General features: G+C 38.6%; 1 protein-coding gene across 8 annotated transcripts in view; it reads left to right on the plus strand.

The window, feature by feature from the left end:
* Window positions 1-10,136, plus strand: part of RAPGEF2 (Rap guanine nucleotide exchange factor 2) — a 183,096-nt gene extending 172,960 nt beyond the window's left edge. For 6 of the 8 annotated variants that reach the window (XM_058837518.1, XM_058837519.1, XM_058837520.1 and 3 more), the window contains 4 exons: window positions 1,601-1,826; window positions 3,423-3,991; window positions 6,551-6,856; window positions 8,017-10,136. In XM_058837518.1, coding sequence (XP_058693501.1) covers window positions 1,601-1,826; window positions 3,423-3,991; window positions 6,551-6,856; window positions 8,017-8,042 — 1,127 coding nt within the window. In that variant the 3' untranslated portion in view covers window positions 8,043-10,136. The remainder of the gene's footprint in view (window positions 1-1,600; window positions 1,827-3,422; window positions 3,992-6,550; window positions 6,857-8,016) is intronic. The other 2 variants (XM_058837522.1, XM_058837521.1) reach the window with 2 other exon arrangements.
* The last annotated feature ends 16,619 nt before the right edge of the window (window positions 10,137-26,755 follow it).

The raw sequence follows: 26,755 nt of genomic DNA on the forward strand, positions 1-26,755 counted from the left end.
TATTTGGAATTCAGAATATTTAATATTGTAATTTATATTTTATGCTACAGAATATTTTAATAGAAGCCTGATTTTTTAAAACTGTGTGTATGAATTTTTGAGGAATGGTATTATACATTGGAGCTTTTTATAAAATTTTTTTAAAACTTTTTTTTTTTTTTTTAAAAAAAAGGTATTTTTAAGTAATTTCACAGTTATTTTTTTAAAGGGATTTTTTTCAAACCTGTTTGTTTGCTTTCATTGTAGTTCTGGCTATGAATTGACAAGACAGAGTATGGAGTCATTGTCCTGTAGTTTAAACAAAAAAAAAACCAACTTTGGAAATATGATAGCCTAGATGTATTGCATGTGACTTCTAAGTTACTCTTTTTTCAGAATAACATAGAAGTTCAGTTTTAACAGTTACATAATAGAGCATTATGATAAAATATACATTGGGGCTGGAGTGACTTGTATTGAAGTGTTATTTACTAAGGTCAGATGGAGGAGGATAATATTTAGAGGATACATCATCTTAAGTCCTTCTAAGCTGTCATCATTATTTCTCTATACAACATTAACAAAGAGTGAACTTAAGTAAATATGGTCAGGCCTGTGCATTTTTTGAAAAAGGAATTGGAATTCTGTACTTGACTCACAGTGTGAACAGGACTTTATTTTTGCAAAGAGCAAATCATAAACATGATTAAAAAAAGTTCCTTGGTTTGATGGTTACATGAAGTTAATTACATGTTCTTTCAGATAAAAATGACAGCATTAATTCCCAGCATTAGTTCTCAGCAAGTGAACTGGGGTAGATCCATTGAAGTATTTTGGGACTTAGGAGTAGAGTGAAAGCAAAAAATTAAAACTGCAGTGACTTGTGGATGTACTTAATGATCTTTAACTTAGCTGGCAAGAACATTCAGCACAATTTATTTAATACTGAAAGAAAAGCTGAATTTGCTGAATTTGCTCCTATGACATGGTTTGCAGATTTTATCTCGGGCTGTGTCAGTGCTACCTAGTTCCAAATTTCGCCATAATTCCAGTAATACAGAATTTGGAATAAATTAATCAGCCATGTATCACAAAGAAACTTGAAAACCTGCTTGTCTCTCAGGTAAGAGATGTAATAAGCAGTCAGCCCAGACATCTGGGCTTCATATATCTGTTCATCTCTGAAGTGTAGCCTTGCAGAATTAAAAGATGGTATAAGAGAGTCTCTGGGCTTACTTTAAGCAGTAATCTCAACCAGAGCATCTCTTTCCTTCCAGTCTTGAAGACAGTGTTTATGGACAGGCAGATTTCGAGAAGTAATATTTCATGATGTGAGGATACAAGTATGATGATGAATTTGCAAAGGATTTAGGAGAGGAGAGCAGAGAAGAGAGAAAGAGAGCAGTTGGTTTGTAAATGAATAGGACATGTTCCCACAATCCTCAGTCTCTGATTAAGATCCCAAAGACAGTGTCACACACTTTTGCAGGGCTGTGTAAATGTATTGGTAGCTTTCTTTTATTGCCAGTTTTATTGCAGTATTGCCAGTGGCCTGACAAGAACTGAGCAGGCATCTTGGAGATGTCTTGGAGAGTCTGATTAACATGATATTCCCTTGCAGGCTACACTTTGGCTCCAAGCAGCACCGTGGATAACTTCTCCGATTCTGGTCACAGTGAAATTTCTTCTAGATCTAGTATTGTCAGCAATTCCTCTTTTGACTCTATGCCAGTCTCCCTGCATGATGAGAGGAGACAGAGGCATTCTGTCAGCATCGTGGAGACAAATCTTGGTGTGGGAAGGATTGATAGAAGAATCATGATTGAACCAGATCAGTACAGTTTAGGGTAAGAATTTTATTTGTGCTTACTTGTATTATACTTTCATATAGTGTGTATGTGGCATGTGTATTTGTCCATGTAACTTCCCCTGTATCTCTCAAGTATTTTTTCTCCTCTGCTCTTCTGCTTCAGTGCTGCATTTTGTGATAATGCTCCATTCCTGCCAAGAAAAGGTTTTGCACTCCTGAGTGAATGATGAGGTCTACAGCAGCAAGACTTTACCTCAGTAGATGTTACCATCTGAGCATTTCAGTGGTGCCATAGATTATCCACTTTGTGGCAGACTAGTACCCTAGCCTGCTTTCTCCATGGGAAATAAACTGAAGTAGATGAGATATTCATACAATTATTCAGTGATCAAACTGAGAACAGAAATAGCTAGCAATTTTCCAGTCTGCTTCATGGAAAAGTGCATATTTGTCTAAATCCAAAATATTTTACTCCAAATATCTCTTCTAGTCAACAATAATTGCAAGCTAAAATTCACATTATGCTGCTGGTTGTCTCGTAATTTTCTAGGTAATTAACTTCTGTAATGGTGAGGAAGCTAGTGCTGTGAGGAGTTCCCTACATCTCCAGCAGTGAGCCTTGGTGTGCAAATAATTGGAGCTTTGGCTCCTGTTTAGTCTCCACTTACTTTTTTTATTTTATTTTATTTTTTTACCTGTTATTTGGATGCTTCAGTCCTCTGAATGGTTTCTGGGGTTTTAATCCTGCAGGGTCTGTGACTGGCAGACCTGTTCCAAAACTGCTGTAATTCAGCTTTGGGAATCTTGGGCTATGCAAACTTTTTAATCAGGTGTCTTAAATATTTGGAAGAAGAGGGTTCCAGTCTGCATGGGAAGGTGCCCTGGAATAACAAGTCCCAGGAGCCTGGATATCTACTAAGCAAAAGTGACATTTTGTCAGTTTTCTCTGCTGCTGTGTAAGGGATCGTGTCAGGCTCACTTATCATTGAAAGGCTACAGAAAACATACTTGCTCTACAAAGTAGCGAGTGTTTCCAAAAATAAGGTTAAAATACCTTTCTATTTGCAGGAAATGTTGAAAAGGTAGCTTTCATAGTTTCCTAAGCAGAAAAAGAAATCTGAAATCTAAACCTGAATATCAGCCAGCTCCTGCTAAATTCTGTTTCTAGCTTTTGTACCATTTGCTCGGCAGGGCTGGAAAAGCAGTAGAATAACCCTGTCTGTTTCCCTCTATGTGTGTCTCTGTGGTTTGCCTCTCCTAAAGGGCTGTTGTGAAGTTAAGATTTTACCTTTTAAAATTACACTGCTGAAGTGTAAGGCTTCAGCAAGTTATGTATCCAGTTGTGTTTGTTTGTTTTTGTTTTATTGAGGATATACTTGAAAGAAAACTGTTATATTCTCAAAACTGAATTAGCCATTCATGCAAACAATAAGTACTACGGAGTGCATCAAAATCTTCAGCCATAGAATCATAGAATGGTTTGGGTGGAAAGGAACCTTTAAAATGTCATAAAAGTTACCTAGTCCAACCCATTGTGTGTTTTGTTTTTCTTTGGTTGTTTCTTTGTGCGTCTTGTTCATGATTTCCAATTCCAACACTGGATTTTTTGTCCCCCTCATCAATGTGTATCCAGCTCATATGCACCGCTGTCAGAGACCAGAGGCCTGTATGCTGGAGCAACTGTACTTTCTTCTCCTAGTACAGAAGAGCTGTCACAGGACCAGGGGGACAGAGCTTCGCTCGACGCAGCTGACAGTGGCCGTGGTAGCTGGACTTCTTGTTCGAGTGGTTCTCATGATAACATCCAGACAATACAGCACCAGAGGAGCTGGGAGACTCTGCCTTTTGGACATGCTCATTTTGATAGTTCAGGTGATGGGGCAGGACTGTGGGCCTCAGGCGGCCATATGGACCAGCTGATGTTCCCTGACCACGGCACAAAGTATGGCAGGCAAAGTCAAGGTAGGGAGGGCCTTGATCAAGCACAGTCCAGAGCAAGCTGGGCATCTTCCACAGGATACTGGGGAGAGGACTCCGAGGGTGATACAGGTACCATAAAGCGGAGGGGTGGGAAGGATGTTTCGGCTGAAGCTGAAACCAGTAACATAACATCTGTACCAGCAGAGGAGACAAAGCCAGCTCCTGTCCCCGCTCACACAGCAGCAGCAGCAGCAGCATCAAGTACTACAAAGGGGCTTGTTGGTAAGTTAACTTTCGTTTATCATGAAGTAAATTAATTCATTTGCTTAAGTTTTCTCATATTGTTCTGCATTTCTTTTGTCTGGTTTGACTTTTTTATTTTTTTATTTTTTAATTTTTAAAGCAAAACTGAGCATTTTGTAGTCACTCCTAAGTTTTTCCCTTTAACTGTGCTTTTATTGATAGGGAAAGTATAATTTATTGTTGATTCTCAGTTCTGGCAGTGCCTTTGTGTTTCAAGAGAGTCTGCCATACATCAAAAAACTAGCTCAACTGCTGGACAGTATTTTGAGAGGTTGATGTATTTAGATGTCTGTTCTGAAATTTGAATTTCTCATCACAGTAAGGCTCCATAGGCTATATTTAGAAATCTTAGTAAATGTGCCCTGGTTTTTATAGAAGTGTTTTACTTTATACCTTTGTATGACTCGTCTGATAATTGTGAATGTTCCTTACTTCTGAAAATGGGATCCCTTTGTGCTTAAATACCAACTGAAATGTTTCTTTGGACTGCTGAAACTGAAGAGGTTTCAAAGAAGTTAGAGCTGAAATACATTTCTATGCATTCAGTAACGGAAAGATCAGATAATATATAAATTAGTATGAAGGTGTCTTTGTCAGAGCTTAACATTTGTATCATATTGTTCCTTCTATGCATCCCAATCCATGGGCCATCCAATGCCTCTGCATTTTTGTCTCTTTTCTTCCTTTCATTCCCCCTACTTTGCCTTTTGTCAGGTCAACATGAAGAGCTATCCAAAAGCCATTTTTTGCTGACACAGCTGAATGTCTGCCAGATTGAGGTCATGCTGAGACCACTGTGATAAACTGCTTTTCCATTTTCTGCCTGAGTATATTGCTTAGCAGTGGCGTTTTGCCTCAAAGCTTGGTTGTGGGTCTAAATCCCTGGACTATTAAGAGGATGAAGGTGTACAGATTCATGCCAATCTCTAATTTTACTCTTTGATACCCTTGGTTTCCTCCAGAATGTGTAACAGGTGTGCTTCCAAACTTGTCTCTCAAGGCAGTGCTTGCCACTACATTTTTAGAGACTTGAAAGAACATGAAAGAGACCTGAAAATTCAAACCAACACAATTCCATGCCCTTCATTACTATTAACTAATTGTCCTGCAAATGTAACCCTGTGTGTTACTATCCAATAGAACCCTCTGGTTTACATAGTTCTTTTGAACTTAATAGACATTGATTTCTTGCAATACTTCAGTAGGTTTTTTCTACAATAGAATTTTTCTATAGAACTCAATCTGATTTTCAGAAATCTTTGAATAAAGTTTCTCAGAAACTTCTTCATGCTGCTTTGATCAGTTAAAACAGTTTGTCCCAGAAAAGTACTTAGACTCTATTGGAAAATACGGTTTTGTCGTAATACCAAGGATTTATTTTTAGTCTATAAACGCTTGCATCCAAATAAGCACCAATCCATTTTAAGCTTGTACTACCTTTCAGTCAAATCATTCTGCCTAATGCAGGGCGGTGTTGTCATCACCACTTATGCAAGAATATACAGTGTATGACAAGCTATGGAAAGTAAATTGTCTGTGTCGGTGGTTTTTCCTGCTGTATTTGTGTAAGGCTTGTCATTAAAGTGGTCATGTGTTAAAGGGCTGGGTCCAGAATATGTGTTCAGTATCAAAGTCCCAGCTGACTTTAAGTACTTAACCCTGAAACAGAGACTCTTGCCTCTCTGTTGTGTCCCTGCAAATGCTTAGGATTCTTAACTGGTTTTTTTTTCCCTTTAAGTTCTCTCTGAGAGACCTTCTCAGTATGCCCTGAGTTAAGCCTTGTTCTGGTAAACAGTTACATCTCAGTGAGATCCACAAGCCACGTGGTGGTCTTTCCATCTCCTGTATAAAGTCATATTCAGTCATTTTTCTTACAGGAGAGCTTTCAATTTTGATTTTGCAGAGAATACGACCATAGGGGCTGCAGGCAGTAGTGCATGCAAATAGTATAATGATGAAGCCCACTTCTCTTCGTGACCTCTTGGAGTTGTAGCTTATGCCTCATTAAGTAGTAAGATTTGTAGGATGAAAATAGTGTATCAGATGCATTTATTTTTTTCCCCTCAAAGATGCTAAAAACAAAGAGATGAGCTTTTGGATGTAAAGCCCATCTTCAGAATTAAGACAATCGTGCATTTGTGGAGATGCTACCATTCCTGACATTTACTACTTCTGTGGAGTCTTGAGTCTTCCATGTTACTTTGATGACTGTACGTTTTATTTTGTGCAATTGATGGAGCAACTTCAGTTACGAAGTTTGAACAAATTCCCCATGAAATTTGGTGAACCTTGTTAGACTAATGCTTCACTGCTGGGAGAATGGCTACATTGTATGTTGTACATTCTGTACTTTCATGATTAATTTATTTTTCACAAGCTCTTTGTCTAGCATATGACAGTTAATCTTTGTCATTCCAATTTTATCTTCCTAGGCTTTTGAGTTGGTTGATAATTATTTAGCTTTTAACTATTTTCTATTTTCCTTTGAGCACTGTTCCTCATCCTGTCTCTAACAATCATCTTTTGTTTTTCCTGCAGCAAGAAAAGAGGGTCGATATCGGGAACCACCTCCAACCCCTCCTGGTTATGTAGGAATACCCATTGCTGAGTTTGCAGAAGGTGGCTCCCATCCAACCAGGAAGCCTCCAGACTACAACATAGCACTTCAGAGGTCCAGAATGGTGGCACGGACATGTGAGACTCATGGGACAGCAACTCCACAGCAGCAGTCGCACGGTCACTCAACTGGCAGGCCCGTGAACAAACCTCAGTGGCATAAACCAAATGAGTCAGATCCACGACTTGCTCACTATCCATCTCAAGGTTTTTCCACAGAGGAGGATGGTAAGTTTCTAGTTGTTAGATTTTGAGTGTGCTGCATGCAAAATGGGTCAGTGCTTTCACATACACAGAATGAATTGCACAAATCTTGCCATAATTTGAACTCTATTCCATTTCAAAACTTGCTATTTGTTAACTTTTTGGAATGGAAAGCATTTAGTTCCTTCTAAATATAATTTAAAACTTGGAACATAGGTCCACCTGAATCTTGAACAACCAAGCAGTTGGGCTTAGGCAGCTTCCCTGAAGTTGCCTATGTTCACCTTGTACAGCCCTGCCTGCCATGGTTTTCCACATTAACCATGTATTTAATGATCAAAAAAGTATCCTGGTCTACAGGATGCTTTCCCATCCACCCTGTAGAGCACCATTGCTCAGGTTTATTTGGATAGTCGCCCACATTCTACCTGAAACTCTTTACACTGTGGGACACTGAGTCTTCCACTCCAGCTGTTGCACATGATGAGCCCACTGCTGTCTCTCTGCCTTGCTGGTCTAAATGTGTCTACATCTTTATGCTTTAGCTTAACTGTGATGTTTTTACATGGATAGCAAGTGTAGCTGGATTGCAGCATTAAGTCCTCAAAATTTAAGCAGGGTGGTGCTAAAATCACTCACTTAAATGCTTTGTTTTGCTTAACGATAGATTAACATTCTCCTTCTCCCTCTAACTGCTTAGTTACTAAGGTTTTAGGTGCAGGATGAACTTTGCAGTTGAACATGATGGGAAAAAAATGAAGCCTACCTTAACTGAATTGCCTCAAATTTTGAGAATTACCATGACAGAGAATTTTAATTTTTTCTACTAATGATGACTAAATTGAATATGTATTTAGGGGAAAATATCAGATGCCTTTCTGAATCTATTAGATATCTAGGAGTATTTGTTGTTCTCCTTGGGGTAAATAAGTGCATCTAGCTTAGTTAAAGCGATTGTCTTACTTTCTTCAAGATCAAAATTCCAAAGGAATATGTCTCATGAGACCTGAAATGTACTGAAATTTAGATTGTTTTGAAGTATATATACTTACACAATGAAATGGAGAACACATGAGCGCTATACACAGTTGTTATTGTATGCACAGCTTGTTTCATTCAGTAGCAGTCTTTATGTGTTCTTTATGAGCTAAATTCTATTTTCCCTTATCCTATTATGTTTTCAGAAGACGAACAAGTCTCTGCTGTCTAAGACTTGGGCTTTTCTGGATCCAGAGTGAGCCACCTTAAAGGAGAGCACAAGAAGACGTCCCTAGAACAGGAGCCTTGGAACTATGATTAATGGATGGTGGACCTATTTGCCTCCTTCCCTGCCTTAAAGCAGCATGGGGCTTCTTCCTCTGCCCCTCCCCTTTCTGTCCCCTCTCCCCTTGCATGTGAAATACTGTGAAGAAATCGCCCTGGCACTTTTCAAACTGTGTTGCTTGAAATGCACAGTGCAGCAATCTCCAAGCTACCACTGTCGCTGTCTGCCACATCACACAGTATCATTCCAAATTCCAAGATCATCACATCAGGATGATTAACTCTGGCTGCACTTCCCAATGCCTGGAAGGGTTTTTTTAAATCTTCCTTTTAGATTTTAATCACAATCCTAGCACTTAGTCTCATTGGGATAATGAGATAAGTTAGTTGTCAAATTACATTTGGCCTTTAACCTACAAAGAGAAAATTGCTTTGAGATCCTTCAAGGAGGCAGTGCTTATTTGCTTGTTTACAATGCCTTTGTTACAATTTTGTATGTTTTCGTTTGGGAGATCAAATAGTGCATCTGAATAGTAATTACAGTATTATTTCACACCCTTAAGTAGGGTTGCCAGCCTGAGCTCCTGGAAGAATATTGCTGTCACATGGCTGAGCAGGGCAGAAGGGAAGGCAGAGGTTGCAGGATGCAGCCTTTCCTTGACTACCTGGCTTTGCTCTTAATGTGCCCCACCCTGGAATCTTCACAAGTTTGTAAATGTTAGTGTTAATGGCATCCTTATCCGGGTCTGGTGTAAATGCAGAAACACAGTGCTCGCAACTGGTCAGTGATGGAAAGGACACAGTGTGTCTCATACCTGTGCCTTGTGGAAAACAGGATGGCATGCTAAAAAAAAGTGTCACATCATAAAAAGACAGATGGCAACCCCACCGTTAAGTTATATACTTTTTTTAAAAAAAACTATATAGTAGTTATATTAAAATAAAAATTAACTGGATAACACTGCAGTGAAGGCAAGTTGGGATGTCACAGGTCATGTCAGCTGTTAACACTGATCTAATAACCTCCATCTATTGACTTTGATATTAGGGGATAATTGAGCCTTTAAGTAAAAAAAAATAAAAATAAATAAATAATACCGTTAGATTTGCCAGCCTTTGCAATGCAGAAATAGTCACAACTGTTAATGGCTTCATGGAACACTGCATGTGTAGAGAAGGCCAGTGTGTAGCAACCACCTGCTCACAGCTGCTATTAACCCTATAATGACTAAAATGACCCTCCCCTCTATTTTTGTGTTGTTTTTGCACAGACTCCAGAGAAGTGAAGGCTGCCAATCCGAGTAGTACTCAAATGTGAGGAACTGCTGGTCTTGGATTTTTTTTTTTTTTTTTCCATTAAATTCAGCTGATCATATTGATCAGTAGATAAACGTAAATAGCTTCAACTTTTAAAGATCAAATTGCAGTGTTTTTTCACTGTATCAAACAAATGTCAGTGCTTTATTTAATTCTCTCTCCAGTAATCATAGCTTTTGTCTATTTGCTTATATATCACATTGTCAATTATGCATTTGTAATTTTACATCTAATATGCATTATTTGCCAGTTTTATTCTCAAGGCTATAGACCTCATGTGCATATAGAAATACAAAATCCTAGCTCTATCACAAGTTGCACAAATGTTATATAAGCATTAAGTAATTGTAGACCATAGGACTGCTAATCTCAGTTCGCTCTGTGATGTCAAGTGCAGAATGTACAATTAACTGGTGATTTCCTCATACTTTTGATACTACTTGTACCTGTATGTCTTTTAGAAAGACATTGGTGGAGTCTGTATCCTTTTGTATTTTTAATACAATAATTGTACATATTGGTTATATTTTTGTTGAAAATGGTAGAAATGTACTATGTTTATGCTTCTACATCCAGTTTGTATGAAGCTGGAAAATAAATAAATATAACATTAATGAAGTCCATATTGATTCTTATGCATTTTACATGTTCCACATACTTGAACAAATTTATGAAAAAATTTTACTTCTCTGTGTATTAATATTAAAGGGACATTGCCAAGTGATGTGGGCAAACCACTGGTGTGGAGTTTTTCTTAATATACAGTTGTGCTGCTGATAGTTTTTGAAAACTTTGGTGTGTGTCCTGCTGAATGAGAATGACTGATACTGTGAGCATCCTCAGCAGAAACATTTGAGATGCCAAAAATGGTATGGGCTTAGGTGTATGTAGAATGCAAACAGTTTTAAAGGTAAGATTGTGTTGATTTTATATTCTGAATAGTGTAAAAGTAAGGAATATAAGTTTTAACATTTGGGTAGAAATATGGAAGGTGATCCATTTGAGTTTTTTCTGAACAAAGTATTTCAAATAATAAATATCATCCAATAGTATACCCAGTAATAAAAGCTGATTTTAATTCAATGTTAAATCTGTAGATTTTATTTTTTCCCCAGAGGCTAGATTCTTTATTTCCAATGGTATGCAGAAGACTGGTTTAAAATGGTACTGCTAAACCCATAAACAGCGTATCCTATTTAGCTTTGAAATGCCTGACAGGTGGTGTTTCCAAATCTAAAATTAGTTCAATGCAAAGAGAAGCAACAAAATGCTGTCTGGATTTAAGTCTTCCTAACACAGCTCTAGAAATGATCCACATTTAGAATTATTAAGAAAGCTAAAAATCACTGAAAATATAGGACTTGTAAACATTGTGTTTTTATTGCTGTAATCTCTAGCACTGTAAGGAAAGAAATGGTGGAGATTTAGATTTGTGTGGTGTGAGTGGAACTGCTCTCTGTGAATCTGTGGCTAATACTTGTTGGGTACATTTCAACAAGCTAAAGATTAAAATTTGATTTTGCATTAATAGAATGAACACACATTTTTACATGTTTTACCTGCAAGATTGTCCTCCAGTTGTACTAAAGGTGCAGTGATAGGGAAATAATTCATCTTACCAACTTGTAGGTGTTTGCACACTTGTCAGCTTTTCCTCTATGCTTGATATATTATTGAATTAGGCAGCATTCCCTATCCTGTTTATGCCTCCTTACTGTAATTAGTATTTTGAGAACACATTACGTAGAGACATCCTCAACATAGCATCTAATACAGATAGCTTAATTCATTATGGACTGGGTGATAAATAACACATCACACAGCAATTGATTCAATAGAAGTGAAGGCCTTGGTGTGACATCTGAAAGAGGTTTGGTAGTTGTAGTATGTGTAATATGAATTTTGTACTTACTGAGTGGATGCAACAAGATGCAGACAAGTAAATACCAATTGCTGGGATTTAGTGTTGCATTCACCAAAATGTAAAGAAACACTGAAATCTAAGGATTTTTTGTGTGTGTGTTTGAGGAAATGTCATTCAATTATCAGTTTGCTTTTATGTTTTTGGTTTTTTTACTCAAACTTACTGAGGCAGAGGCTACTGTATGCATTATATTACACATTGGAGTCAGCACAAATCTGTAAAAGATGAAGTATTGAGGGTACTGCTTTAATGGATTCATCTTAGTCATTTGGAGAAGCATGTTTTGCATCTGTAAATCTGAGACTCAAATACTTGGTCAACCTAAGGTGAGGAATAGATTTTGTTTTAAAATAAAAAACAAAACTAAAAGCTCTCTATTTTCTTAAAGACTAGTAGGAAATGCAATAAATTTCCAGGCAGTCTCATATGGATTGTTGCATACTTAAAACAAAATCAGCTCTAGAGAATTCAAGTAATGGTTTAATTGCGAGTATTAATATTTATGTATTCCTTGATATGGAATGAAACATTAAAATTACTTCTGTGAATAAAGCCTATGTAGCTGCAACAGCCTCTCTAACATAAAATATACAGATACATTGAAGAAAATATGAACATTGTTTAAATTACACTGAAAATTGACCCTCTCAGGAGACAGCAGCCATGTGGCATGATTAATATAATTTTGGTCCCTTATCTCTAGATTGTGCTTTAAGTAAGATTTACAGTCCTGTCTCTAAAAATGGCATGCTTTGAGAGAAGGCTTGGAATGAAAGTAGGTTTTTTGGTGACGTAAGGTGGAATCCATTACTTTCTGTTTTCAACTGAAATTGTGATAAATGAAAATTTAGAGTTTTTACTAGAATATGAAAACCTTTAAACTTCTCTTTTGCTTATATGTGGTATGTAGGAATTAGTTAAAGATATCCAACTAATAGCAACCATCAACAGCGTAATCTTAAACAATTGTCATTTGATTTTCTTGGGATTAAATTTTTACAGTGATACTCTACACACCTACACACAGACAGCATTCTCTGTAGTGAAATGAGTCTTGGTTTTCTGTGTCAAAACTCAAGTTTGTGTTAAGTAGAAGTGCTGGCTTCTCCTTGAGTGTCGACTCGTAGCTCCCTCAGCTTTTTACTTGGTGGCTTGGCATGCTCGGTTTTCTCTTTTAGTTTGGAGAATTAATTTGGATTTTCTTTCTTTATTCAGTTGATCCTTAAAGGTGTAGTTTTGGCCTAAGTAGTTTAATGTCTGAGATGAAGATTGTTTTCTTTGCAGCACTGTTGCCCTTGCTGACAATGAAATTTGTGTATGTATATAAAAATATTACATATATAAAAACGCATTTTGTATGTGTGTATGTGTAGGAAAAACCCCATTGTATACTAGTGCAGCATCCACTTTTCTAGGTGGGATGTCTGCACTGGAAAAGAAGCCAGTGCAGCATTAAAGTAATTTTATTTCACTGAAACTTACACTGGAGTAGTCATGTTTAAAATGCTTTCTCAGTAACCACACAACTGTTTTGACATGCAGTTGGTATCTTCTGATATGGTTCCATGAAAATTGTGCTGCTTGCGCCAGGGTCAGTAGGTGTGGCAGAGATAAATTGCCTAGGTGCTGTGTTCAATATGTTTTGAAGCTTTTCTCATAACTAGAGCAATATGAGTAGTTTTTAACTAGTTTTATTAAGTTTTCTGTAACAAGTAAGATGCTCTGAACTGTGGCTTTCATAACAGAAGGTAGGCTGTGAGGCCCAGGATGGCTTTTCTGCCTTGGTGTCTTTGGTCAAAGTCCAAGTAAAACACAGGAAATTACACTGATAAAAACCAGCCTTCCACATTGAGGCCCTACTTCCAACATCAGTGTAGAACTGGATTTTTTCTGGTTTGACAATCCGGGGAACCCTCATATGGCCTTGAGACACATTTTGCTCTTAAGAAGAGATAGTGCTGTTGCTGTATTTCTTACTTGGGAGAGCGATGCATTCCTCTGGTTTCAAAAGATAATGAGCCTCCATATGCTGGTTTTTATGTGTGTGTGATTTTTGCCTTAAACATTCTTTGGGCTGAGCAGCTCCCTTCCCTTCTCCTTTCTTGTACCTATACCTTACAGTAGCTACATGTTCTTCCTATCTGTCCTGTCAGAATAAGTCAAACTTAAGTGGGAGAGGTAGAATGGAAACTTCTGTATGCACTCTGCATCTTGTGCAGTTTGTTTGGAGGTTTTTGTTGTGTTTGATTGTTTCTGGTTTTTTTCTTTTCTTTTAATGTAGATGTCTAAAAATGCTGCTTAAAATGAAGCATGATCCTCATCTTGATCTGAATTTCATTCTACTTTTGTCTCTGATTATCAATCACATCAACACATTCTCCTCTTAGAATATTCTAATCTGTTGTCAGTCTCTTCCAACACTGTACTCTTGACCATTTATGCTCTGATGATTATTGTTCATTATTAAGGTAATAGTCTGATCATCAAGAACTCCAGTAGTAGTCCCTCTCCAAACTGATAATTCCATGTCTTACAGGACATAGTTTATTCCCTCCCATGTAGGTAGGTGGTTTGTTTTACTCGATATTGCCTCTACCTTGCATTTTATTCCTTTCTGTATTTTCTCCAGGATCTATAAACAGTTTTCTATTTTGAGATGTGTTCTCAAGGTTTTATTAGGTCAGACTGATGACTTGTTTGTCCGTACCACATTTCTCATATGTTTGTAATGCTTCAGTCCCCTGGTGTAGCTCCTCATGTGACAGCTTCACCAGGTCTTGTTATTCAGTCTGTGGTATCAAATACTAGCTCTTTCAAAGCTATAGTACATAACTAGAGATGGATTATTCCTGAGCTCTGTTCTTTCTTGGCCATATAGTGGCACTGCAGACTCATTTTGGTTTAGAGGTCTTTATTCAGTTGAAGAATCTTTGGCTTTTTGTGTCAATGAAAAAGTCTAATTCAGATTGATGTCTGTCCATTTTGATTTTTCTTCTCTATCCTCCAGTATACTTATTCATCAATCTTTGTTTCCTTTGCTTATTTTGGTTTGGGTTAAAGGATAGAGTCCAGATTTTCCTGGTTACTCAAAAGTTTTGCCTTGTTTTGTTTTACTTTTTACCTTTGCCGATGACACATTCTGGACCGTGTTTGTGTCTTGGTTAACCTTTGGAGTAAGTGAATATTTCACTCTAAGTAACATTAGCAGAGAACTTGACTGAAGAATTTTATTCAGATTCTGGTACTGTGCTTTGAGAAAGTCTGTGCCTTCTTAGTAGTAGAGGAGGAAAAGAAAACCTGTGAAATGCAACTTCCAAGGAAACCTGGGGTCATGGTTCTTGTAGCTCCCTGAGAGGAGGTAGTAGCTGAACAGCCCTGAAACTGATAGAAGCCTTTCTGTCATTAAGGCTGAACATAAAATTTCTAAAGAATGTTGAATTTTGTTCTATGTTCAATTAATGTTGGCAGAATCACTGAGCTTCCTGAGATTTTGCTTGCTGTGCCTTGGTCCATGTGGAGTTCATTTGGCATGACAGTCATTGTATTTATGAAAAGCTCATAACAGACACTTTACCAAAATTCATGTTCATATGGCTTATGTATGTATTGCTTTTGAATATGATTCAACAACTCATTCATGTTCTAAGTGCTTTGTTGACTACAAAGGGGTGCACTTTGCTGCTTCTCCTCTTCCCAGCACTTACATGCTTTTCCTCTTTCTCATGCCTCCCTTGTTGTTCTTTAGATGCATAATTCTCCCTCCCTGTTAACCTCTTCCTGTTGCTTATATTAGTAGCTTTCTCACACAGCTTCTCTTTGCTCCTTTGTAGAGCACAGCACCACCCATTTCCTTCCTCCCAAAGTATGTTTTGTGTGTATTTCTCAGAAACAATGGAAGGAGGCAGCAGTTTAGCGCTCAGAAAGCTTGAAAGGAGTGTACCCAGACAGGACAAATTCAGATTCCAGTTCTTTGTCTGCATGTATATAGCCCTTTTCTCAATTGCTGCCTGAAAGCTGGATTGTTCATGTTTCTGTGTAGTGCCCATAATATATTCATAGCTTAACTCTTACTTTGTTATGATCTGATTAATGCAAAGTTTTTGGTTTTTTATGTGCTGAAGTCTTTGTCAGATAGAAATGGAGTGTGGCTGAGGAACAATGAAGGGAGATGGGGAGGAGAGGAACTGAGGAAGCAGCTGTGGCTCAAATGCAGGACTTCTCAAATGCAAACAGTAATCTTACACAGCAGAGAGGTCTGTTGTGTAATTGAATGAGTCTATTTAGTCTATTATTTTTTTGTAAATCACATTTTTGCTGCTTTTCATATTTAACCAGTATCATTCTGTATAAAAACATGCTTCTTTACAAAATACTGTTGAAGACCTGTACAGGACCGAACTACCTCTATGTTGTGTATTACAGGCTCCCCAGGGAAGTGGGCACAGCACCAAGCCCACCAGACTTCAAGAAGTGTTTGAGCAATGCTCCCAGGCACATGGTGTGACTCTGAGGGCTGTCCTGTGCAAGGTCAAGAGTTGAACTTTGATAACCATAGTGGTTCCATTCCAGCTCAGAATATTCCATGATTAAAACATTTGTTTGGGATGTCTCCATTCTGGCACTTTCTCTTCAAGCAGTTGGCTTTCCAGAGTGGTGTGCATAGGCATTCTTTTTTGGTGTACCTTTGTGTTTTGCTCTTCTAATACTTTTTTATGAAAACAGGCACGTCACACATTTAATGTCTTTGAAATCTTGTGGGTCTTCTGTAATTCATTGAAGATGCTGTCCACTTCTTGGTTGCTTATACTATAAAGCTATCTTGGTTAAGGAGTCAGTTGGATACATCCTGTTTCTTTTCATGTGGCATGTAAGTGGGATGTCACATTGCCATTTCAGCTAGAATGCAGCAGTTTGCAAATTCTCATCGTTTCTGAGTAGCTGGAGTAATGTCTTTAGGCAGTGAGTATCACAATTTTCCAGTAATGGATTTGACTAAGGCTTGCAGAGGTCAGTAAGTGTCCTGTAGGTAAATTACACTTTCCCATATACTTCTGGCAGGTATTTGAGGTTGGACCTTCCTTCATGTTATCTTTTGCACTAGGGACATAAAATGTTGTTGCTTGTGGGCAAAGCTCCCTTAAGGGCCTATTTGAGTATCTGGTGGAGTCACTGTGCACAAGTATTAATTTCAAAATATCTGTCCACTTGCAGAAAGCAAGTTACCCTATTCAGTCAAATGATACTCTCTGTAACTATCACTAAGAGTATGAGGTGATTAAGTGTTTAAATCACCTGGATCTGATGCAGACATTATTTTGGTGTCTTTGCAACTACTAGTCTTTGATTTTTCTAATTTCAGCCTTTGTTCTGCAGGATTTGTTTTTAATTTGAGTGCAATGAGTTCTCCCTGAAGTAGATGTGGCACACTCTACTTTTTTTTAAAAATATTTGCTGACTGCTAAGCTGCTGGGATGTCACACTGCATCGTTTGCTCTTAGTACTTTATTTGGTTTGTTTTTATTCACCTAAGTATTGTTTGAATTTTTCATTTCAGATTTAGGGTCATTGAGGTTTCTGGATTTGCATTTTAACTGAAATCAGGAATTCAAAGATGTTTATGTAGCATTGGCAGTGTCAGCCCTTATTCCTTTCATACTTGAAAGCTTGTCCTGATGATTGTGTCCTCATAATTTTAATAGCTTTGGCTGAAATTTCAGTTTCACCTTCTGTGTACTTCTAAAGAAATCTTTGCAGCTGAATGTATTTGCTGCCTCCTGATGTGCTGATGCTATTCTTCTTAACATCTCCTGCTAGTCTGAGTGTCACAAACAATTTCTTTTCCTTGTGTTGAAGCTGCCCTTGACACTTAAGATGGACTTTTCTTGGGCATAGTTTCATTTGCAGCAGTTGGTGTCTTTGGACAACAAGGAGACATTTCCTCTTGAGAATGCATCTCAGTATCAGACAGATGGCTGTGAAAGAAAATGTTGATCCTGCCCTAGCTTGTACTGGTAGAATTCTTAATTCTCAGGCAATTTACAGGTGCCTGAGGAGCTTTCTCATGGCAACCCGTACTGCAGTGTTAACTTGCTGATTATTTTCTTAAAACAATGTTTCACACTGTTCTGTGTTCTGGTTGTCCTGATAAGATGTTCCTAGAGGAGTAATTTTTGTGGTTGGGATTTGGAGTAGCCCAGATTTGCAGCTGTTTCTGCTGCAGATACATGAGAGGCCTTCCTTAGTCCAATTTGCAAAGACACGGAAAGAAGTGTGTAATTATCTAGGTGTGTAGTTGGCATTCTCAACATTGTGAGGTTGAATATTGTTAAGTGAATAAAGTTGCTTATTTCTAAACAGCAGAAAACCAATAATGCTGTGTTTTTTAAGTAAGATTTCAAGAGTTATACTCCTTTTTATTAGGATAATCTACCTTTAATTCCCTGCTCCTGCTCGCTGATATTGGAACTATATTACCCAGTGGTTTAGTTCTAACACGGTTTGATTATGATGTAGACCTGTATCATATTTTCCTCTAGAGAGCCATCCCAATGGTTTCATGATTTACTACTTAATTTCATCACAGCAGAAGTCACAGTTCAGTTCATTTGGGTGTGCCTGGAGCTCTGAGCTGAGAGGATCCTGCCCTCAGACCAGATGGGCATTTATGAAAGTTGCTGTTTGGTGTGGGTCTCTCCAAAAAGGCATTGTGGTTAAAGCAGGAGCTTCTTCATATTTCTGATGCTCTGAAAGTGTGCATAAGTAAAAGGCAGAGATACATAAATGGGAAGAATGCAAATTGCTGACCTACTGAAAGCGGTCATGTCTTCCCTTCATCCAAATGAGCTGCTTGACAGTAGTTCAAGCTCCTGTGGAATGATGGGCTGAAGGCTCTCCTGTGGGCTGTCCCACTTCCAGTGCCTTGTTGGATCCCTGCCTGCCTTGTGTCCTTGTGGGGACAAGGGCATAAAGCTGACTTAGCTAGTGATCAGTGGTGTTCTTTTGATTATTCACCTAGGATAGTCAAGTAAATTGCTGTTGCTGCTGTTTGGAGTTTTGAGGTTGTAGGTTAATGTTTTATACATTAGTTTACTGCTTTTCTTCTGTCTTTAGTTATATATCTTGCAGTCTTTGTCAATTTAGCCTATACCAATATTTGTTTCACATATAATCTTTCACTGCACTGTGCCAGCACAAAGATCTGTCCTTCATTTCAGTCCCTCCTCAGTGTTTACCTTCATTTACTACATCCAATTTGTATGCTTAATTTAGACTGGAGTCCCTGTGAGAAAGGCAGTATGCATTTATGTAATAATATCAGTGGATAGCTGTTGGCTTTTTTCTTTCTTAAAGCATGTTCTGCATTGCCAAGGTTACAAAAAAAAAATAGAAAAGAAAAAGAAAATTCTCTGCAGATTTCTTAAATTATAGATGCACACTTAAATAGTTAAAAAAACACTGCTTGCTCTGTGAAGGTCACCTTTTTCTGAAATATTATTTTATAAATGAAATGTGCAGGGATTTTAGAAACATGGAATTGGCCAGATGTACCCAATCAATACCTTTCATAAAACTGCTAAAAATATGTACTTACAGAATACTGCATGTTGATGACATAGCATTTATTCTTATTAGAATAAATTGGATTTTTCAAAGATGAGAGTTCAGCTAAAGTTATTGACCTCTTCATACATACTTAAGAAAGAAAACTAGTGATAAATTGACTAAGACTGATATTGGTATAATGGTCTGGAGAATTTGAACAAATCAAATGCTTACTTCAATCTTCAACTTTTGCCCACCACAAAAAAAAATTACCTCAGCACTATCAGCTTTTTGTTACAAAATGGCATATTTTATTCCAAGGAGAAGAGTGTACAAGGAAGAGCATTGGTCGAAACCATGGAACAGGCATCATGCTAATCTGACCTTCACTCAGTAATCTTTGGGTATACTCACATTCTGCCCAAACAGCAAGCATGCAGAACATGTATAATACACACAAATAAAGTTTTGAAAGCACTTGGTTTTGCAAGACAGGGTGACAGCAATTCTCTCCCTAACCATTACTGCTAGAAACGTCAGTCAGGTGAGATAATTATTTTAGTTTACATGTGTCATTTCTTGTCATAAATGAGTGATAAATATAATTCAAACTAGTACAAAGAACAAAATACAATTCTAAAAATAAGGCATAAAAATATGAGAAAATTACTTCTTAAAATTATATCATAAGAATTAATACCTGAAGAAAACAGTTCTGGAATCTTGTTCTTTAAAATCAGATTACCTATATTCATAAAGATAACTTATATTTTTAAGTTGACAGGCTGATTCTGCCTGCTGATCATTACTTTGAACTGATTTTGGGTCTCCCTTTCATCTAAGATGCGGTAAGTAATGAGCCATCTACACATGCTTACAGACAAGTAGGAGGCTGGGGCAAGCAAGGCTTGGGGCAAGCACAGTATGTTTGGTATGTTTATGGTCTCCTTTGACTTTAATGTACAGTGCAGGTGTTGCCAAGGCCTATTCCCTTGGGATACAGGTTAAGGACATCACCAGGAAACTTCCCAACCTTGGACTGCTACCTATTACTGCTGTTCCATGTGGGTAGTGATGGAGATGAAATGTGTAGTCTAAGGGCAGTCAAAAGAGACTTCAGGGCCTTGTCATTGTTGGTAATGGAATCTGGAGTACAGGTGATTCTTTCCTCTCTCTTTCCAATTTCAGGCAGCTACATGGGATGAAACAGAGGGGACCATACCATTAAAACACAGCTCCATGACTGGTGCTACTAACAATTTTGGATTTTTCCAAAATGGGATGGCCTACACAGCACCAGACGCCCTGGTGTCAGATGGGATCCACATTTCTCAAACGGGGAAGAGAGTTCTTGCCTCATGAGCTGGTGGGGCACAGTGAGAGAGCTTTAAGCTAGACTTGAAGGGGAAGGGGGGTAATAGCAGGACTGCATGTGACAAGCTGTAGGATGACATGCTGAGGTTACAGGGTCAGGGTGCTGGTGAGAGCCCTCAGCCTGTTGCTCTGAGATCTGCTGGCTGCACTGAAGCACTTGAGGCTTTACAGAGATGAGCCATATACAGGCAGTCAGCCAGAAAAGGAAGAGCAAAGAAAGTGTCCTCCCCATGATGAGCAAAGCTGGAAAATGAGTAACAAGGGACAAGGAGAAGGCTGATTTACTCAGGATCATGGAACAGATGTTCCTGCAAGCTATGCTGAGGCACATAGAGGACAGGGAGGCAATTTGGGACAGCCACCGTGGCTTCACGAGGGACAAGTCCTGCCTGGCCCTCCTAATGGCCAAATCAAATGGTTCTGTTCCTCTACTCCACTCTAGTGCAGTCCTGGTTCCAGTTTTGGAGCCCTCAGCACAGGAAATACATGGACATATTGGAGCAGGTCCAGAGGAGGGCCACAAAAATAATAATAAGGATGGAACACCTCTGCTGTGATGGAAGACTGAGGGAGTTGGTGTTGTTCAACCTGTAGAAGGCTCTGGGGGAACCTTACTGTGGCATTTCAGCACTGAAATTTTTAACTGGACTTGTAGTGACAGGAGTGACGGAGTAATGATTTAAAAAATTTATAGATTCAGACTAGAATGGAACTAGAAAGGAACAAATGTCTTACAATGAGGATGGTGGAACATTGGAACATCTAAGACCTTCCCAGAGAGGTGGTAGATGGCCCATCTGTGGAAACGTTGAAGGTTGAACAAAGCTCTGCGCTGATCTGGCTGAAGATGTCCCTGCTCACTGCAGGGGGGTTGGACTAGAAAACCTTTAAAGGTCCCTTTGAATGCAAACTGACCTATGCTAATCTATATGTTGGCAAAATATCAGATTCTTACCTGTACATAAAATATCTGCTACCTTTTTAAGACACCTAGAAAAAGTCTGGAGAATAATATGGATGGGATAACAAGGCATTGGAATATTGTGTTTTAAAAAGTGACAGAGAGAAATGGGGAAATCAAGGCTGTATACATAATATTCCTGATACAGTTTGTGCCCAAGTATTGCAATTTGCTCCAACAGGAGTATGTGAATATTACAGATAGATGGTATAATTGCATATAGTCAGAGTACAAATTAGGGAAGGGAAAGGCAGGATGAAGAGCAAGGCAGCTGAAGGACTGTAATTGCTGGAACTCCAGCAATGAGAACAGGGCTGCTCTGAGGATGTGCCTGCGTGCCTGCAGCTGGATGAGCAGCAATGCTTCCCACGTCTGTTTTGTCTTTTCTGCAAGATTTGCAACTGAAGTGCTTGGCACCTTGCATATGTGGGCCAAGCTGTTTCAGGGAGAGGTAAGCTAACCTGGAAATGCTTTATGAGCATTCTGAATATATGCATTACATATTATTCCTCCTTATGTATGAGGAAAGGCTGAGGGATGAGTGTCAGTGTGTGCCGGAGACCTCCTGTGCTGGCTTTGCAGAACTGCGCTGCTTCTGGGAAGGCCTGAAAAGCTTGTTTGGGTTTTTCCGTTAGCTACAGTGCTGCATGTCTCTGCCTAAAAATTCAGAGATGATTACTTAGTTGTGGAGAAGGTATTTTTCCTGAAAATACTGCTGCAAAATCCTTCGATTTTGAGGTAATAGTTTTGTGAAGAAAATTATAAAGAAAATCTTCTCCTCAAGGTAGGAGCAAGACTAAAAAAAGTAGCTGAATTTTAAAAAATGGCATGGTATTCACACACGGCAACTACTTGTGTATTAGAGATATGTTTACTAGAGAGTAAATTTCAGATATGCTGAAATTGCAGGAGAGGTTTTTGTCTCTCTTCTTGTTTTTTGGCCTCTTTGATCGTGAGGCAGCCCTGAGTTCCTGGCAATGGTTAGCACATCCAAGGAGAATGGAAGAGTTTAGAATGTGATGTTCTAACCTGTCTAATCCTACTTAAATTATTGCAAATAATATAACTTCAATGTCTTTTTTATTCCATTTTAAGTAGTCTGCCTTCAAGCCCAAGTTCTGGGAGCGCGTGTATCCTGTTTAGATTTGGAGGTTGTAACTCCAAAGATGAAACCTGTGATGTGAGGTGAGTTAATTAAATTATTCTTTTCAGGACTTACAGGAACCTCTGTGTATATGTCCAAATCTTATTGCATCAAAAATGGACTTTTATCACAGGAAAACATCACCACTAGCCAATAAGCAGTGTCTAGAACTGAGGTCTCTTTTCTGGAATTAAATACTTGTCTCTGTAAACCTCTTTCAATTATATTAACTTTCCATTATAAGTTCATGGATGTGCCACTTCTGATTGTTTGAATGTTAGAACTTTTTGTTTACAGTAGGTGTCTATGTCAGGTGTTACTGCACCAGTACCAAAAGACAGCAGAGTGAGACATAAAATACTTGATTTAAAAATGTTTTTTAAATTCTTGTTTTCTGCAGGGATTTTCTGATATTTCAAGCCCAATGAGCTTTTCTGTGAAATTTTCTATACATCAGCAGAATACTGACTATACATCCCAGGTGTACTGTCATATTTCAAAGAGATGAGAGTTCTATATGAGTACAATATAGTATAGAAAATTTTGTTTATTCAGGAAAGGACATTGTTCTGGTTTAGGATGAAACCAGCACAGGCATTCATATCTTAAACACATCATTAAAATTATCAAAATTTATGGATTTTCTTCAGAAATTATTAAATCTTTGGGAGGGAGCAGTTATCTTCTGCAAAACATGCTATTAAAGAAGCCTGTTTCAAGCTGCTTTATTATAACACCAGTACTGGGAAGAAAAATCTGGCACTGGAGATTTTTGGAAAAAACATGCACCAAATGCTGTGAGCCTTGTTTAGAAAAACATTGTGCAAGCTGACAGCAGGTGGCTCTTTTCAACTTGAACTATCAGCAACTAGTGTGTGACTGAATTTTCTTGGTGGCTAGCAGGCTATCTTGGATGGGGACTGGTATGCAGACACTTGGCAAACAGGCCAGTTATTTCCACTAGCTTTGCTTCCAAGCTGATATTCCCCTTGACTACTTGGTCATTGCCTTTAGATGAAAAAACTAAATTTGCAAATATATTTTAGTAGTGGAAGACACATAGAAACAGTGATGTAATAGTAGTTGCCAATAGCAAGACAAAAAAAAATCTTTGCTCTAGAAGGTAACAAGAGCTATGGCTAAACACAATCTGTCAAAAAACTAGAGTAACTCTAAAGATCTCAAAATCAAGGGTAAATGCTGCTCAGCAGAATGGTTTTTGGAAAGCCTAAAGAAGAAACAAACTCAGTTCATGAGAGATTTAAACAAAAATTTTCCTTGTCAAATAATTTAAACTGTTTGCATTTTTACTCATTGCTGAACACAGATCTGCCTTTAAGCTACTTGACATTTGGAATAGTTTTCTGTGTCTCTGCTTGCCAACTCCTCATGCATGATGTTTGGGTTTCCCTGTGTACATGTTCTTGCCTGCTAAAAGCATGTAACCTTTGCAAGGCACAGTATGTGCAAGTTTTCACAGAATCACAGAATGGCTGAGATTGGAAGGGACTTCTGGAGGTCATCTGGTTAAACTCATCTGCTGAAGCATGATCACCTACAGCCAGTTGCCCAGGGCCATGCCCAGATGGCTTTTGAATGTCTCCAAGGAGTGAGACTATGCCTCTCTGGGCAATCTCTGCTGGTGCTCAGTCACTCTCACAGTAAAAAAGCATTTCCCTGTGCTCAGAGACTCTCTTTTGTTCTAGTTTGTGCCCAATGTCTCTGGTCCTCTCACTGGGCTTCACTGAAAAGAGCCTGGCTCTTTACACTCTCCCTCCAGATATATGTACACATATGCGTGATCCACCTTGAAACTTCTCCAGGCCAAACAGAATCATAGCAAAAACAGCCACTCTCAGCCCTTCCTAATAGGGTAAGCATCCCATTCTCTTAATTATCTTAAAGATACATCCCTGAAATTCCTCTAATATGTCCATGTCTCTCTTGCACTGGGGATGCCAGAACTCCAGGCATTACCTCACAAGTGCTGAGAAGAGGAGAAGAACCAACTCCCTCCACCTGCTGTCAACACTCCTAATGCAGTTCAGGAATCCACTATCCTTCTTTACTGCAAGTGCATGTTGCTGGTTTATGTTCAACTTGATGCCCACAGGGACTCCCAGCTCCTATTCCTCAAAGCCGCTTCCCCCCTGAGTAGCCATCAACATACATTGGTGCATAGAGTTGTTCCTCCCCAGACACAGGATTTTGCACTTGCCCTTATTGAACTTCACGAGGTTCCTCATTCTCCAGCCTGTCACAGTCCCTCTGGATGGCAGTGCTACCCTCCACCATATCATCCACTCCTCCTGGTTCAGTGTCACCAGCAAACCTGCTGAGGATACACTCCGCCCCCTCATCGAAACCATTAGTGAAAATGTTGTACAGGAGTGTTGACCCTAAGGATACACTGTTTATTACTGCTCTTCAGCTAGATTTCCATCAGTTTCCATCCCCAGGGCCAGGATGTTCAGCCAGTTTTCAGTCCATCTCATTTCTTTTTCAGCTTCTCTGTGAGGTTCTTGTGTGAGACAATGTCAAAAACCTTATTGTTGTCCAGGTAAATAATATCCACTTCTGCTCTTCTTCCATCTATCAGACCAGTCATTTTATTGGAGAAGTTTTTCTCGGTGCCAAGTATTATTTCCCCTGAGTGATGTTGACGACCCCTTTAACACTCTTGTCTTTGATATGCCTGGAAGTGGTTTCTGAGAATTGTTACTCCATCACATTGCCTGGGTCTGAGGTGAGGCTGACTGGACTGTAATTCCTGGAGTCCTCATTCTTGGACACAGGAGGGATATTTGCTTTTCTTCAGTCTTTGAGTACTTTTCCCAATTGTCATGATCAAAGATTATCAAAATTGGCCTTGTGATGACCGAGCTCTCTCAGCACTTGCAGGTCATCATGGACTTGTAGGACATCAGGGCCCAAAGACTTGTGTAAATCCAGGCTGTCCAAGTATTTCTTGACTTCATCATCTCCTACCAAGGATACAACTTCCTTACTTTTTTTTCCCTGTGATCTCCGGCGACTGGGGGTCCTGAAGGCCAGACTTGTTAGAATAGGCGGAGGTGAAGACAGTGTTTGGTACGAGGAGAGGACATTTGTTTGGAGACAGTGTTTGGTTTGGAGAGGACATGGGCCTTTTCCAATGTCCTCTGTCACCAGGGATTCTGCTTCATTCAGCAGTGGGCCCATATCTGCACATAAGTGCATGTGTAATAAAGCTCCTAAAAATGTTCATGGGGAATATTTTTTGCGAATTCACCTTTGAAACAATTTCATTCACCTTTGAAATAATTTACTATATTACCATAAAGGCCTTGCTAGAAGCATTGCATACCAGCAGAACTGTCTTCCGTTGCTGCATTAACATAACGGCCTTTTAATAAGTGAAACCATCTCTTCTGTTTCACAATCTGTTACATTATAATCATGCTCTAGATACTGTTATTGCTGTTGGGGATAGATCCAGCTGGTACTTATTATCTCAACAGATTCATTTTGTAATAGGCAACTCCATGTACTTGTATCAGTTGACTATAGCCTATTTTAGGTATAGAAAAAATACAGTCTATTTTAGTGAGAAGATTAAAAAAAAATGTTCTGAGAAAATTAGGTGAGTTATTTAGTTGTGTTTTTTTTGGTTTTGTTTTTTTTTTTCCCCCTCCTCATTGGTATTTCTAGGAGTTATTCAGGAATTTTATTATGTTTGGTTTTTTTTCCCTTTGTGAAATAACATCAGCCAAATTTCAAGTGCCTTCAGTGCATTATGTCTGTGCGTGCACAGCTTGAGATGTACACATGGAAGCTGAGAACGTTTGCAGCTGCAAAACTGCCACATGTAACTTTAAAAACGCTGTAGTTATGTTTCAAAGTAATATTTATTAGCGTATTTATTCACAAGCCTGGCAAAAAACTTCTGCCTTCAAACAATGTACTTCTTACAGTCATCATCCTAATGTTGGATAGTCTAATAATAAATTTTCAATCCTAAAATATGACAGTATAAATGAATAGAAATTGGTCTATTTTAAGAAGAAATGACTTCTCAGATGACAAGTTTCACACATCCAAATTAGGACATAAAGCAGTGCATCCTTTCTGCAGAATTATTAGACATTTTAATGAAAAATATTTGAGTTTGAGTTTCTTTTTATTAGCAAAATAAGCTTTTTGTGCTTTTCCTTTCTGTGTGTCCTTTCCTACCCCTCAATGTGCAGCTTCTCAGGGTTACTTAAACCAATCCAAGCCTCATCTTGGGCAAGCTGTTCTCTCTTTTAGTTAGCACAGACATTTGATATTCCAGACACAGAAACTGATAAGACTAGAAACAACATCAGAGGGAAAAAAAGTGTAGCTGGATCAGTTTCCCAGAGTGAGGGGTAACACAGC

Source organism: Poecile atricapillus, chromosome 4 (assembly GCF_030490865.1).
Source record: "Poecile atricapillus isolate bPoeAtr1 chromosome 4, bPoeAtr1.hap1, whole genome shotgun sequence".
Classification (NCBI taxonomy): Eukaryota; Metazoa; Chordata; class Aves; order Passeriformes; family Paridae; genus Poecile; species Poecile atricapillus.